Genomic DNA, 17,231 nt, shown 5'->3' with positions numbered 1-17,231 from the left:
AGCATGGGAAGGCACGAGGGCTTCTGACAGCTGGAGAACAGAACAGAAGAGCCTCACAGTCCACAGCGGGTGCTCACTGGACAGTGTAGGGGTCAGTCTGAGAGCAGCAGCAGAGACTGGGACGGAGTTCAACAGAATTCGATTTATAAATAATTGCAGGCAGACTCCAGTGTGATATAAGTAAGGTCTAATGATGCAGTCTGAGCCCGATAAACTTGCAAAATTAACAAATCAAAGCTCCCTTTTCAAGACAGTCTCACCAAAAAGAAACTGCCAGGAATGGAATCCAAGTTGTGGAATACAGCACAATAGGGACAAAGGAAAGAGAAGGTTCAGATAAAGGTGGTGGAGAGGAACGGAAAAAGGTACATTTCAGAAAGTACAAGATAGAGGGATATATACCCATTTTGCAAAAATCCCAGAAGAGCTTTAACCTAGACTATGAAACCAGAAAAGCTAACCTTGCCCATTCCCTTCCTCTTAAATGTAGAGAAAAACTCATTTCACTACTAGACAATAACCAACAAAAAAAGGTTCTCACTCAAATCTTACACAAAGTTATTGTGGCAGATCTTTAATAAGTGTGTCATGACAACTAATGGGAAAAGAATAGCCTTTCAACAAATGATGCTGGGACAACTGGATATGCACACGCAAAGGAACGAAGTTGGACCCCTCCTTCCTCACATTATATACAGAAATTAACTCAAATGTATCTTAGATCTAATATAAGAGCTAAAACTATAAAACTTAGGAGAAAGCATAGGAGTAAATCATTGTGACTTTGGACTTGACAATGATTTCTTAGATGAGATAAGAAAAGCACAAATGACAAAAAAAAAAAAAAAGATAAATTGGGCTAAATCAAAATTAAATACCATTATGCTTCAAATAACACCCTCAAGAAAGTGAAAAGACAACCTATACAATAAGCAAAAATATTTGGAAATAATATACCTGATAAGTGGGACTTGTATCTAGAACTCTTACAACATTTTAATAAAAAGGCAAATAACCCAATTAAAACTTGGGCAAAGTTTTAATAGACATTCCTCCAAAGAAGATCTACAAATACAAATAAGCACTTGAAAAGATGCCCAACATCATTCTCCATCAGGGGAATGCAAATCAAAACCACAATGGGCTATCATTTCATACCACCAGGATGGCTCTAATAAAACCCAAAAACCATTGAATTGTACACACTATAAAATGGTGAATCTTATGGTATATGAACTATATCTCAATAACACTGTTATTTTAAAAAAGAAAGAAGAGATAAAGTGGATTTTTAAAAAAATTGATAGACAAAGAAGATTAACAAAGATATACGTATAATGGCAGGCCCTAAAAAAACCCAAAGCAATACTATAGAATACAAAAATCTTAATTTAAGCGAACTCTCCTAAAAGAAAAGACAGCTTGAAACTTCATATTAAAGAAAATCCTGTGTATCTAGGACATTCAACCCTTAAAAAAAAAAAAAAAGATTTGATCATCCAGATTTTTAAAGACCAAGTCTTGAGTAAAGAAAAAAAAAAAAAATCAGATTGTCATCATACTTTTTGACAATGCTTTTTGCCAGAAAACAATAGAGTAACATATTTAAGGTAATCAAAAAAAAATGTAAACTGTGGATTTTACATACAGCCAAACTGACCTTCATAAATAGACAGACTCTTCAGAATATGGGAATAATGCACCCACGAGCACCTCCTGAGGAATCTACTGCAGAGTAAGCTTCAAATGACCAAAAAGAATGAAGAGATGTCAACATAAGGACTGGGGGACACCAAGTGATTCACAAGGGTAAGCTTCTCTTTACAGAATTATAAACATCTACAACTATACACGACAATATGAACAGTACCATAAGAATGCAAAACCCAGGCTGTGAGAAACTAATAGGACAACCAACGTGGTTTCTTCAACAACAGCAGTAGCAAGAAAAAAAGACAGGGAAGGAAACCCTATTTTAAGAGAGCGGCTCAAAAGATATGTCAATCGCCAATAAATGAACCTCATTTGGATCCTGCTTCAAACAAGTAAATAGTAAAAAAAAATTTTTAATGGAACGCTGGCTATTTGATGAAATTAAGGAATCACTATTCATTTTTGGGGGATGTGACAATGATATGGTAGTATTACAGTTTTTTAAAAAAAAATGACTATTTTTTAGAGATACATACTGCATATTTATAGATTAAATGATATGTCTGCATTTAAAATAATCCAGGACTGCGGAGGGAATGTAAGCGGGAACAGATCAAACAAGATTGGTCACATGTTGATAATTTTAGAAGCTAGGTAATGAGTACAATGGTTTCGTTATACTCCTCTTTCTGCTTTTGAATCTACTGGGAATTTTCCATAATAAAATGTTTAAAATTATAAATTTAAAATTCTCAGATATCAATGTCAACTGCATGATTATCTTAATAGCCAAAAATGTCTGTTTGTAATTAAGAAAACAAAAATTTTAACAAAACTTATAAGTAAGCTAAAAACAGAAACTAAGACGTTTTTCTTCCTTCTTAAGATCATTATTTTCCTATAACTCTCCTTGGCAACAATGCCAAGTGAAGTCTCCCTCTGAGGTAGTTTTCAACTTGGGATGAGTATCACAATCATCTGCAGAGTTTTTAAAAAATCCAGATGCAGGGCCCCACCCTCAATGTACTTCATCAGTCTTTTTGGTGTTGCTCCACTAGAGATTCTGATGCACAACAACGATGAAGAAACACTGTGCTAAGACCTGTAAATCCTGAGGCGATTGTATACTTCTTCAAGAAAATCCCAATTTTAGGCAATTTTATGGTCTCTCATCAAAGACTTAAAAGAGAAGTTGTTCACAGTCATGTGCACATGCTCGACTCTATAAGAATCTGTATTGGTCTATAAGATTTTTTAAATTAATGTTTAATTTTTATTTTTAAAGAAGGGGTTAGCAGAAAAATGGGCAGACTTAAACAGGCACTTCACGAAATGGCCAATAAACACATGGAAAGGAGCTTAGAATAACCTCTTTAGTCTCAAGGTAATACAAATGAAAACCAAACTGCAATGCAACTATACCCATCAGAGTAATTAAAATGAAAAAAAAAGGCAGAAAATACCAAGTGTCAGCAAGGTTGTAGAGCAAGGAAAACTTTCATATGCCACTGGTGAATTATAAACTGGTAAAACTATTTTAGAAATTTGCTTGGCAGTATCAACTAAAGCAGAATGCATGCGTGCCTTATGGCCAAGTATTTCCCTCCTAAGTATATGCCCAACAGAAATGAGTGCTTGTGTCCATCAAAAGACACCTACAACTATGCTCATAGCAGCATTATCCATAACAACCCCAAACTACAATCAACCCAAATACCATCAGCAGCAGAATGGATAAATTATGGTATATTTACATAAGGGAATAGTATATATCTGAGAGAATAAACAATCTACAACTACCTTCAACAATATGGAATGACTCTCACAAACATAATGTTGCACAAAAGAAGCCAGATACAAATAAGTACATACCATATGATTCCATTTTTATAAAATATGAAAAATGTTACATACAAATTAGATTAAAACTTACATAAAAATTATCTCTCAAGTGAAAAAGAAGATTGCTGAATATCTCAGGAAATTATTAAATAAAATGTTTCATCTATTCAGGGGACTATGATGCAGCCAGAGGCAAAAAGCAGGATGCATTATAACTGGGTAAAAGATTATATTAAAAATAAAAATACAATAAATGGCAACATGTTCCCAAATTTTAAATGTAATTAGAAACCTTTGTAATTTTTTTTCAAGTTTAATTTAAAAAACACAGTCATCCAAGGATTAACAATTTTTCCCCCTCAAAGAGAAAGAAAGCACACATACAACACCAAAATTGTTTCATAATATATTAATTTCATATATGATACTGCAAATTAAAATCCCAAATGGATCATTTCAAGTACTTTTTAATAGTAATACTTTTTCTTAACTTGAAGAGAACTTCTGCCTAAATGGAAGAGAGGCAGCAGGAAAGAGCTGAAGAGGGGCGTAGGATATAAACTCTTATCTCAGGGCTACCAATAACTAGCTTTAAGGCTTTGGAGAAGTCACTTCATCATTCCAGGCCCCTATTTCCTTATTTACAAAACAAAGGTTCTGTATCAGTGGTTCTGAAACTTGACTATACATTGTAATCCCGCTAACCCTGGAGGGATTTTCAAAATTATGCTGTTGCCTGAGTCTCTTTAGATATTATGATTTAATCAGTCTGGGGTGCCAGGTGAGCACTGGAATTTTTAAAAATTGCCTAGGTGATTCTAATGTGACCAAAACTGAGAATTACTGAACTACATGATGTCTAAAGGTCACTGCAGCTCTAAAATTCTTATAAACAAAAGGTTTGCAAACATATTTTTCAAAAGAATGAATCAAAAGAATGTATCATTCTTTGAACAATAGATAGCATTTGAATAATCAAAGGTAACTCATTCTAGTACAGTGGTGAATAAATAAATAAATAAATAAATAAATAAACACTGTATGGTCAAGGGACAAACCATATTTTTTTCTGAGCTCTTTACAGTAATGGGTTAAATAGTGTCCCCCCCACCTCCCAGCCCCCTGCCAAATTCCAGTCCATTTGGAACCTGTAAATGTGTCGATATTGGAAAAAGGGTCTTTGCAGATGTAACTAAGCTGAGGTTATACTGCTTAGAGTAGGCCTTAAATCTAGCACAACTGTTGTCTTAAAAGAAAAGAAAAATTTGGACAGAGACAAGTAGGAAAAGCTCCATGCGATGACAGAGGCAGAAACTGGAGTGATGCAGCTGGAAGCCAAAAAGCACAAGATTGCTGGCAACCACCAAAAACTAGAAAAGAGGCATGGAAAGAGGAACAGATTCTTCCTTAGAGCCTCCAAAAGTAACCAACCTTGCTAACACCTTGATTTCAGACTTCTAGCCTCCTGTGAGAGAATAAATTTCTGTTATTTTAGTTACCCAGTTTGTGGCAATTTGTTACGGCAGCCCCAGGAAACTAATACAGTAATTCTGTATTTTTCTGGGGGTAACTGGGGAGTTCTAGACTAATAACCAAAAGAGTCCCTATAGTAAATCCATGAACATAACAGTGAGGTGCTCTCCAGAGAAATGGGAAGTGAGTGTGTCCTCACTTGGATCGGGACAGCAATAAACAGATTCTCATTAAAAAGAAACAATTCCAAGGGCAGAAATACCTTCCTACATAACCTGATGGAAGATACTAACTTTTTCAGAAGCAATGTGTCTATTAAAAGCAATGGAAATATACAGAAGCAGTCTTACAAGAAAAATGAAGACAGTGCCCAATTCAAGCACTGCTCAGGAGACAGCACCTCAGTCAATGGATCCAGAGGATTACCACCCATGGCAAGGTTATCTCTATGTGAAGATGAATGAATCACGCTGTCTTTGCTTGATGCCACTAAACATTCAAATCAGAAAACTTCTTTTGTTCCAATTCCTTGCTCACCAAGCAACCTTCTGATTATAATTTGGCTTCCCATGTGGGTTGTCTACAGGGAAACAATGAGCTGGTCAGGCGAGCATGAGTATTTAGGCCTTCTGGCAGTTGTTTCTCACTGTAAATTAATAAATTGATCTTCTCCAATGCATCAGTGTCTTAGAAGCCTGTGAATTCTAGTCAGCACTCCGTAGCTAATCAAATCTAGTAGACTGACAAAATTGAGTTTCTGACTATGCAAAGGACAGGCTGGACACTGGCCAACAACACGTTACTATGGTATTTTCTAAGAGTTAAAAAGGTTAAAGCTTTTCAAATAAGTGTTGAGCCTGGAATATACTGTGCATACATGAAAACATTCTGTCCTCCAAATAAATAATTCGTATATTTTGAAAGTAATCTGTAACAAGTATGGTTAAATGTGGTTGGAATATTAAGCTCATTTATCAGGTCTACCCCTAATCAAGTGCTTATGGATTCCTCAGGTTACCTTCAAGAAGCTTCTACTCCTCACATATTCTTGCTACCATTTTTCAGGACTGCCAAAGTGTTTCTGTTGTGAATTTTCAAATTTGGTATTTTAAAAAGTTAACAGTGTCCTTCAAATATATTAGAAGCAATGTCCTGGTTGGTTTAAATTAACCTTCACCAAAATGTGGAAAACGATCTATCTTCATCTTCTTTACTAAAAATAACTGAGTTCAAAAAAGTAAACAATTTGATGATCCAGAACTCTGGCACTACATTAAAATTCCTGACTCTGCAAAAATTAGAAGCAGACGACAGAAGTAGATTACTTGAAACTAAATTTGAGGCAGTAACAAATTGAGATTTCTAGGGATTTTTTAGAGGACTTACAGAAAGGGAGAAAAAGAAAGAATCTCGTTTCGCTATTGGGGCAGAAACAGATCTTAAAGGATACAAAGACACAGCAATATCTAGCGATTTGTTCTCCCAGTTTATGGGGGCTCAATTCCTAGAGTCAGAAAACACTTAAAAAGTAAAGGCAAAGAAAAACATTTAAAGTCTGTTAAATTCATGAATGTGAAGATACTGGTGTAAAAAGCTTAAAATGGAACTGGAACAATGTCTTTAAGAAGAGATTATTTTAAAACCTTGCCCATTATTCATTATCATTGTGTTGGAGAGCACAGAGGCTCTACCAAGTTTTCAGGGAAAAAATGAATACCAGCAACACAATTAACTATGAAGTATAAATCCAAGATTAAAACAATGACCTTGGGAGCCATAATATGGCCAAATAAAAAAAATACTCAGCAGACTGTTGCTGCTCCACCCTTCATAGAGTAGAACTATTTGTGTGAAGATAAGTCAGAATAAAAGGTAATTCTTCTGATAAAGTTCTAGAGGGTACTTGCTATTCTATAAAAACACCCTGTTCTGTGTTGTCCTATCCTTTGGCCACTAACATTGGAGAGGTATGTATGCATGGGGGGGCGGGGAGTGGAGAGCCATGTATCACAGATGAATGAATAAATGAGTTTTCTATATGAAGCTCACAGAAGGAAGCAATGCCTAGCCCAATTAGCAAAGAAAGAGATATGCCTGGCTGTCATTCTTATTCAGTAGGCAGTTCTATGTTGAAATACAGCAAAATACAGGAACAAAAAATATCAACCACCAATCAACCAGCTGTGTAGTACCACAAAAGCAAGCATCAATCAGTCTGCTATCATAAATATAAGTTCTGTTCTTGCTTAGGCAAGATGAGGTCTTCATTTTCCAGTCCTATTTGGTAATATATGTAAGAATGGAAGCCTCAAATTTAAAGGTAAAAGAAGGATGGCAAACTGAAGCCCTGAGATATTAAAAATAATAAATCTACAAATAGATAAAAGATTCTTTCCAATTACTGAAAAAGGAAGCTGGCCAACAATCTAAGAAAGATGTAACGTTTCCTTTGTCTCTATAAAGGACTACTAAGGTAAAAGCATAACCAGAAATCTAGCCACTTACGTGGCTGCCTACAGCCTAGAGAGAGAGAGTTGGCTTCATCTTTCCAATTCTGCATCTTGCTTTGGTTTTACTAGCTGGATTATGCGTTTCTTTGCTGGTGGTTGTTAGAATCTTCTACCTCTACCTTTTTCCACTGTATAAATCTCATTCCAAAAAAAAAAAAAATCCAAGAACAATCTAGGAAAGAAAACAGATGATTGACACTATATGCATTCAGACAGAGCGTCTGATCTCCATGAAGAGGAAAAGGAGGAACTGAATGAATATTGTTAAGTGCCTATCATGCTAGACACTGTGTTAAGCCCTAAGCACTATTTAATATGTTTTCCTTCATTAGACTTAAATGCTATTTTTATGCCTGCTAATTAATCCCAAACCTGAAAACGTTCAATTTTAAGGACAAAGTTTTCTAACTCACTAAGAAAGCATCAAGAAAGGACAAGAGTGAATAGTGAGTTCATCCCTGATTTCTGAGGCCAGCATTTGATAAATAAATGAGTTCCACTGTAATAGTGAAGAATATCTCTTAAGACCACTAGGTTTTCTCAAAGAAACTGAAGAATCAAATAAAGTTAGAATAAGGCAGACAGAAACATGAAAAAACACAGCTTAAAATTTAACTTAATTTAAATAGAATCTGATATTCCAAGTATGCAGCTTTGCCAGCAGCAATGTAATACTGCAGAAAAGCCAGACAGAAAAGTCAAGGCACTTTAATTTTTAAATGGGGCCAAATGAAACTACAAGGCCTATCACAGGAAGAAATGTTCCCTACCTGGATTTGCCTTGAGACTTTCAATGAGGCAGGGCAATGTCACATCTATCTGGAATTGCTGTAGGATCAGGAAGCACTTTATAACATAAATGGTTTTTCAAAGCTTATTAAAACCCAAACAAACTATTTAAATTATGTATTGCAGAAAACAAAAATATATATGCACCCACATATATTTACACAGAAGTATTTACACAATACTTTCTTAATGATTCCAGTTTATGATGTATAGTCTCACTGTATAAGACTTACTGTACATCAGGTTTTATCTATCTTTTCTCCGGTTTCCATCAGCTCTGTGAGCCAATGCAGTTCTGAACAGCCTCTAAAAGCTCTTCAAAGAGCAAATGCACAGCTTTTGTGTTGGGCTATAGGGCAGCTACGTGAGTGACATGTGAGATCCTCAGGGGCTTTTCCTCCAACTCAGTTCAGGGTAAGCAGTTCTGTGCTTGAAAAGCCTGAAGTGGTGGGAAGATTGGTGTTGGTCATGTGTGGGATTACCACACTTGTCAGCATACTTTTAAGAAAACTTCAACATCTAGTTGTTCACTCATGTTGTGTGTAACTTATTAGGTTTGATCTATCAGTAAATCATTCTAAGCTATTAGGAGGCTTTTTGTCTTTCCCATGTAGTAATAGAGCACCACCTTGTGTCAGAAACCTGAGCACTTGACTAGACATCTGTTTTTAGATACCTTAGTTGTCCAAAGTTTTACTGTCCAGTCAAATGATGAAGTGACAAAAAGATGTGAGAAGTCCACTGCTCCAACAGCTGCATGACAATGAATGCCAGTAATTGGTCCTTGATGTCCCTCGAACATCTCACTGATTCCAGCTTTGCTGTTTCATAAGAGTGGAAATAGGGAAATCTCTTGTAAGTAGACCACTTATAAATATATGTTATCATGGGTTTATTTATTACACTTTGACATAATTTCAACAAACTTAACTCTGTGCTCGTAACACATCAGAATAATTATGTTGAGTGTTACCTATCCAGATTTGATAAGGCTACTAAAGTGGTTAAGTACATTTTGGAACCATAAGCATCATGCTATTGATGACAGAAATCAAAAGTTCAATATCTGAGGTTCTGAGGTGGTGGAATAGAGACAAATGAATGCTACATGTAAGAGAGAGAATCTGGGCTACTTTTAAATCAAAAGCTTTGAAGTGAAGGTGATCGGTACTTGAGATGAAATCTGGACACTCAGGTTTTTTTTTAAGGAAGCAATTGATAAGGTACAGCTAGACAATTTCAAAACAGGTTGAACAGCAGGAGAAATACTAGTCAATTTAAAACGTGTATGTGACATCACTGTACAATTATCAGGAGGAATGAACTAAGGCTCAAAGTCCAAATAAATCAAGATGGAAAAACAGCTGAAAATCTTACTTACAACTTTAAAGGTCAGAATGTGGCATGTGCATTTTGTATTTGTAATTGCTGAATGCTACTTCCTACCACTAACTTTTGTGAGCATGTCCACACGTACAAAAATCACAACACACCACAACCCTCAAAATCCAGAACACATCATGATCCAAAATAACCTTTTATTTTAAAAAAGTATTTAAGTTTTAATTTTATATACCTGAATTTAAATAATTTGTCACAAATAACAAGTGGCTCTAGGACAGATTTCTACTTGAATAAGAGGCAATTTCTTTTAATACGATTATTCAAGGGAGAATTTTAAATAATTGTAAATTCCAGTTTAGATTTACCTGCCATGGCGGCATGCTGTGTACACAGAACCTTCTTCACTCCCAACAACGAAGTTGTTGACATCTCCAACAGGGAAGGACATAGATGTCACAGCGACTGCCTTTGACTGTTTATGAACCAATTCCATGCTATCCTACAGAGAAAAAATTGAGTAAATTATTTTGTAAACTTATAATTTTTAATTTTTTAAAGAAAATTTTCTAGTCTTAATTAGTTTGTAAACAATTATTTTACTATACTACTTACATAAATTTAGTTTGATTAAATGAAGCAGGTTTGAAAATGAAGTATATATACCACAAATTACATTTATACATGTTTAGATTTATAAACTATTACTATAATACTATTATAAAACACTTATGAAAAACATAAGCTAGGGTTTATACAGACTTAAAAAAAATACCAATATTTCCCTCAAAATTTCAGAGCTTTCCAAGTTTAACCTACCTGTGGATGGGAAAGCATGTCCAGACTCCATGAACAAATTTTTCCATCAGTAGAGATACTAATCAGATTGTGAGCATTCTGTGTTCCAACAACATTTACACAATATACAGGATGCTAAAGAAAGAGATATTAAAGAAAGTTTTCTGGGATTATTTTACCAAAAAAAAAAAAAAAAAGAAATAATTTTTACTGTATAATCACAGGTATTCTGTTTCATATCCAGTCTCATATCTTGACGGCATTTTTAATGAGAAGTTCGATGCTATTCCGTAGATTAGCAAAACATTATCTCAGAAGAGAGATGAGTTTCTAATAAAATAGATTTCCAAAAATACAAAGAAAAAAAAAAGCCTTCAGTTTTGGTTGCTAAATGATGAGAAATTCACACATCAAAGGAAACACATTTTGAGACTACTCTGATGGACACTGCTAAGTATTTAATGGTGAAAGAAAACAGAAATCTAATGGAAATAACCCCTTTACTTACTGTGTGTGCTGCAGCTGACAGTGGAGTTCTTTGCACTGGAGTTCTTTTATTGCTACGGTTATCCCACAGCACAATCTGGCCTGAATATGTACCACCAACAACCAGATTTGGATGAAATTTTGCAAATGTAGCAGACATAACGGCTGACTGCAAATAAGCAAGATTTTTATATTTAAGGTTCAAATGGAAGAAGCGTGACAAGTTATAAAAATAAATCTATATCCAAAACATTTTCCCCTTTATTGTAAAGTATCAGAGATTATAAAAACCAGTAAATATACTTATAAATTTCATTTTGCTTTAGAACATAAGATACAGCTTTAGAATAGTTTTGCTTAAAAGTCAAATGTAATGATTGTTTACAGAAATGTTTAAGCAATTTATTGAAGAAAGCAAAAATTATTTAATTTGATTACATCATTAAACCAGAAGATAACTGGCTCTACTTTAGCTTCTGACAGTAATCTGACAACAGAGTATATGCTAGTTTTGATTCAGTTAAGTGTTTTTACAGAATTATGATATTATTAAAAGATTATAACTTATGCAACCAGAAAGGCTTGCAAATTCTAACCTCCCACTAAATCCACTTTAAAAATCTGCATCTGTTTCCTACTTCAAACATATGTTTCTACTTAAAACTATCTAGTTCCAACTCCTCAGGCCATGTATAAGTAATTCAGTGGGCCAACCATCTAATTGTATATTCAGCAAATAAGTTCCTGAGAAACTCCCTGTAGAAAAGACATTTTATAAAAGATTCCTTTTATACAATCAATCACAATAACAGAAAATCACAACTGCAAAGGACTTTAGGTGTGATTAAACATAAGAGATGTCAGAAAAGCTAGAAAACGCAGATCATGTTGAACTGAGAAGTCTTCAGTTTTTCGTTAACATCTGTTTGCAAATATGGGGTGGTTTAGTAAATGCCAATCCAATGAAATCATTATGTTGACAAGAAAAGAAGAAAGGCACTTGTCTAAATTCATTAGTGAATTCTTAAACTTGGGAAAGACTGCTAAAAGACCATCTTACCTGGCAGTGAAACACATACTCTGGAGTAGTTTTTTTGTATTTCATATTCCATACAAGGGCCACCCCATCAGGCTCATGAGGAGCATCTTCGTTGTTATTATAGGAAGCCACAAGTAACTCTGGATACTGCTCGCAAGAATCAAGTGGGAAAAAAACGCTATGCATAATGAGAACTGTTTTACATTCCTAGTTACTCAACTGTCTTTATCAAATTATTCTGAAAATACGAATTCCTAACACTTCACAAAGAAATATATCTCTTAGAGTTATGCTTGCTGGAACATTAGTAAAACTTTAAATTAGTTTAGTTATTTTAAATGTTTTAATGTTAAAATATTTTATTAAAATATGTGTTGCAATTCTATCCAAAGGATTTGGTGAGCAATTAAAATTAGTAAAACTAGGCTGTGGCATACATAAACTCTTGATTTTTAAATAGTGTTTCCAATCCTTTCTTCCTAAGTACATAAGACAACCATAACCTTAGAACCATCATCCATTGTAATTTTCAATAATATACATTTATTTAATTACACAAAGTTTCCACAATTAAAACTACCTGCTTACTGGAATTCAAAAATGAGTTAACAGCAACCAATTATGTTATAATTTACCTGAGATGACCAATCCAAACAACTAACAACCCGATGCTTTGACCAACGTTCGTCAAAAAATTGTCGATTTAATGACAGTTTAGCACCTGCTTGAATCTCTCTACAGAAAAAGACAAAAAAAAAACAACTGTGTTATAACGTCCCACTCTTAATCTTAAAGTAATTTAACACTGCTGAACCCATAATTTTAGCAATTAAACATTACCCTTCTTTGTCTTCCAAATCTCTTCCACTGTAGTCAAAGAAGATGTTAATCTGCTCAGAAAGAGCTCTTTCTACAATTCTTGTAGAATGGTCGAAGAAACTTAAAAATTCCTCAGAGTGCAAGATTTGCTGCTTTTCTTCTTCAGTCAGCTCGTGCGGGGGGGCTGTGAGGCAAACGTTTTTCTGAAGTCGGATTTATGCCACTCAAATCATGTCACCTTACTATCACAATTCGCATCAATGAATGCCACTCATTTTTTTCCAAGCAGATTCACCTCTTTGATTTAGAGCATTTTAATCTACTTTAATATATAAATAATAAAAGCAGTCTTAACAGGAATCAACAAAATTTTTTAAATTCTTTTTTTTTAAAGTTGAATTCTTTAAGATACCTTTACTATCACTTTCTTCATCTTTTTTTAAAGTTTTCTCTTCCTCAGGTTCAATAGGTGGTTTAGGAGTCACTACGTCATCTTCTTCCTCTTCATCTGAAAAAACAGAACAATAACACAAAAATTATTTTTATGAAAATAACTGATAACTCTTGAGGTAATTATTTCAGAAAGTATCACAACTCTTTAGATAAAAGCAAAAGTGAACTACTGATAAGACAGAACAAGTACAAATAATATAAATTTTATCAATACAATTTTAAAAAAAGAATTAAGTGGAACTTCTTGGTTTTTATACATACCTATGTGGTAACTCAGCAATAGTCATATCAAATTCTGTAGCAACATAAACTGAAATAAGATATATAAGCAACTAGGATGAGTCCCTCATGGAAATCTCTAAAAGCTTGCAAGCATTTATCATTCCAGACAGAACAACATGCAACTCCTACATAGTTTTATGTAGCATGCTGACACATTAATGCTGTAAAATGAAGAAAATCAAATGTCTAAAATAGCCTACAGAGCTGGCTGCTTACTTGTGATCTGAAACCATCAGTGTCTAATGGGTCTTCATATGGCATAAAGACGGCTTACATTAACTCTCAGGTTGTTATTTGAGAGACAGATTTTAAAGATAATAGCTATGAGACCACATTTTCTATTCTGTCATTTTAAATGCAAGTCTCATTATCTACCGTTACATGATGTGGCAATAAGCACTTAACATAATGATTTCTTAACTTGAATAAAAATACATATTGAGATAATATACAATGTTTATAAGACTTTTAAAAATTATTAAATCTCCCCTTATACTCCCAAACTAGGAAATAACTTTAAATTACTTATTTTAAAATGTTCTAGAACATACAACTCTGCCTACCTTCTCTTTCACTACATACTGAGATGGATTTTTATTAAGCAAATGCTTATTTTTATTGCCTAAACAGATGTGTCATTTGTCTATGAGGGAATGGCAGCAGGCGTCTGCAGCAGAGTGCATCTCAAGTAATAAGAGCCCATTCAGTAAGGGGACTTTACTTGTTAGTTATAGTCATTTCCCCGACCTATGTTCAAAATTATCTAAAACACGCATACATACGACATACACAAAAGAATGGTCAAGGATGGGAACCAGCTGCCAAGTCATGGTCCCAGCAGCCAGGCCAGCTGACTAGATAGCAACAACCAGATGGCACTGCTGGGATTGTGTCTTTCTGCTACAAGGTGGCAATGGGATGGCATAACATTCTTCCGCTTGACTGCTTCCAATCCTGTCTCTCCCCAATGGCGAGCCTGTGCAATTACCCGCACTCCAGGAGGCCTACAGATAAGCCCTTACCCTGCAAACAAAATGCAGCTTGTAGGCCACACCAGCTGCCAAACCACACACATAGTGTTAGGTTTGGAGAGCTATGAAAATCTTTCTAACTCTATAGTATAAGCAATAAAAATGTAACTGTACCTGTAGGAAAGAAAGCTTTAAATGACACTGTATACTGCACACAATGATACAACCTCCAACTTAATCAAAATGATAATGACGTATGCCAATCCTACATTACTTGAAATTGAGCGATTTTTACGTTCTGACAAGTTTACAGAACTAGGATAAATGGCACGAATGATTTCAATATATGCTCATACTTTTGAACCAAATGGTGAAGGTTAAAATTTTTCCTTTCAAGGGCCTCAATCAGCCACAAAGGAAAACAGTAATCACTGTCTTTTCAGCCAGCCCAACCGCATTTGTCAGCCCTTTCTCCGTCAATGCAGCCAGAGCAATCAACCTGCCAAACATTCAGAATGGAAAAACAATCTGAAAATACAGGGTATAATGCACCTGCCAGTGAAAATGGCCATTTCAAGAAAAGCTAGTGATCTCAGTGACCCCGCTGAGGAGGCGGTGGTGCAAAGGGGAAAGAACACGTAAAAGAATTCTTAGTGATCGCCACTCTCTTGCACACTGACACTTCCTTACAAAGCATGCCAATTACAGCTTTTGTGCTACTTAAAAAAATGAAAGCTTTTTTTTGGGCAAAATAATCACACAGAAAAACAGAAAGACAGTACTCCTTTTTAGATGAATTCTCATATACAACGGATTATTAATCTGAAAACAGTGTAACTGGTAACAATTCTACACTGTACTGCTTCAAAATTACAATGAAATTCTACCATAAAGTCACCTGCCAGTGTAATGTAATAAAATAATTTAACTGTACTTAAGTTGACTTTTAGAATAACAGGATATTTACTTCAATTAAAAATTAAGTCTGGGGACTTCCCTGATGGTGCAGTGGTTAAGAATCCGCCTGCCAAGGCAGGGGACACGGGTTCGAGCCCTGGTTCAGGAAGATCCCACATGCCGTGAAGCAACTAAGCCCGTGCACCACAACTACTGAGCCCATGCGCCTAGAGCCCATACTCCGCAGCAAGAGAAGCCACTGCAATGAGAAGCCCATGAAACCCAACGAAGAGTAGTCCCTGCTCACCGCAACTAGAGCAAGCCCGTGCGCAGCAACGAAGACCCAACGTAGCCAAAAATAAGTAAATAAATAAATTTATAAATTATCTATAAAAAATTAAGTCTGAAAATATGTATTTTTCCATTTTCTGCTAATACTGTCAGTTATCTTAATCAATTTTGTCAACTAGTAGGGTTCACTGTATGTAAATCCTAAAATCAAAGATAGGGAATCTGAGTCACCCTGGACAAGTCATTCTTAAGCACTGTGAATTATAAATTACAGCCTCCTATCCACATCATATTTCCCTCCCTCAACTTTGTTGCATTATACGGTTTCTAAGTACCATCTCCAATGACAGGTGTCAAATTCCTGTCATAATGCATATGGTCAGTACTTCAGTGCTAAGTGACCTCATAATCTATATATTTAACAGAAAAGATCGTGCTTATAGACACTCTTTTCCTTTTAAAATTTAAAATGTAGATGAAGTATGGTAAACAGTGATCTGTATCTGCCTACTTTATGGCATTTGCCATGCTAACTTGCCCATATAGATTACTTTAGTTGTATTTGAATGATGAGTATAATCTATTTAAATACTTGTTTTCAGGATTTTATTTTAGAATGAATGTACATAGCTCTCTTTCTAGATGAATTAAAAACTGATTTAAAAACTATGATAGACACTTAAACCCAAGCTTCATAAAAATGACTAAGCTAAATAAAAATTCCAGGAACATTACAAAAATGATCTGTTCTTTAAAAGTACAAAACAGTATTTTTATTATAAAGCTGATTATCTATATATACCAAATATTTGGCAAAAAATGCCTAACATCACTAACATCAGATTAGAGACTGCTCCTCTGAAACAAATACACTTCTCTTATTAAAAACTAATACAATTAGCTACTAAAAAACTATTAACATGACCAAAAATATAGTATTACAATTCTAAAGATTTTCTAGGCTAGTCCCTATTACATGATTATCTATAATATATTTAAAACTAAAAAAGACTGCAACAGAGCAGGAAGACTGAAAAATGGGACTGCCATGTCACATCAATTTATTGATGAATATTCATCGCAATATGCTAAGTGGTTAACTCCATGCTTTCTCTGACAGGGAATCTAAGGTTATAAACTGAGCAGTAAAGAATGCATAAAAGTAGCAGTTACTTTTAAAATGACAAATCTCTTGTCAATGAATGCTAAGACTAGGTTTAACGAACCACTGAATTTTTACTGAGTTAACATCAAAATTGTGATGTATTTTGGTGAGATGGAAAGAAAAGCAGGTTTGTAAATTAAGCTGCACCTAGAAATAACACCAAAGAATGAAATTCCAGTTGTTGGAATAATCTGTTACAGTGGAGTAGGTTAATCAAAGTTAAATCATCTGTGAAATGGGTGGCTTTTGTTAAGCTGAAGGAAGGAGTCTTCAGAGCAAGTTTTCTCATCTGTATGTCACGCTACGTTTAAGAGACACCTAAGAATAAGCCACAAAGCATGCTACGAATTATTTTAAAATATTACAACACATTTAACAGGTAATATGAAAGAGCCTAGAAAATCCTCACTAAACAATGATAC

At 34.7% G+C, this 17,231-nt stretch overlaps 1 protein-coding gene across 10 annotated transcripts in view; it reads right to left on the bottom strand.

Moving 5' to 3' along the window:
* Positions 1–17,231, bottom strand: part of DYNC1I2 (dynein cytoplasmic 1 intermediate chain 2) — a 50,732-nt gene that overhangs the window by 5,114 nt on the left and 28,387 nt on the right. For 7 of the 10 annotated variants that reach the window (XM_082465398.1, XM_082465399.1, XM_082465397.1 and 4 more), the window contains 8 exons: positions 13,163–13,258; positions 12,772–12,934; positions 12,567–12,666; positions 11,953–12,078; positions 10,915–11,061; positions 10,428–10,541; positions 9,977–10,110; positions 8,944–9,088 (listed from right to left, as the gene is read on the bottom strand). In XM_082465398.1, coding sequence (XP_082321524.1) covers positions 8,944–9,088; positions 9,977–10,110; positions 10,428–10,541; positions 10,915–11,061; positions 11,953–12,078; positions 12,567–12,666; positions 12,772–12,934; positions 13,163–13,258 — 1,025 coding nt within the window. Of the gene's footprint in view, positions 1–1,265; positions 1,741–5,318; positions 5,549–8,248; positions 8,307–8,943; positions 9,089–9,976; positions 10,111–10,427; positions 10,542–10,914; positions 11,062–11,952; positions 12,079–12,566; positions 12,667–12,771; positions 12,935–13,162; positions 13,259–17,231 lie in introns of those variants that run through there. The other 3 variants (XR_014264753.1, XM_082465400.1, XM_082465401.1) reach the window with 3 other exon arrangements.

Source organism: Balaenoptera physalus (assembly GCF_965194825.1).
Source record: "Balaenoptera physalus genome assembly, chromosome: 6".
Classification (NCBI taxonomy): Eukaryota; Metazoa; Chordata; class Mammalia; order Artiodactyla; family Balaenopteridae; genus Balaenoptera; species Balaenoptera physalus.
Note: the sequence above shows the minus strand (reverse complement) of the source record. Positions and strands in the feature narration are given on the sequence as shown.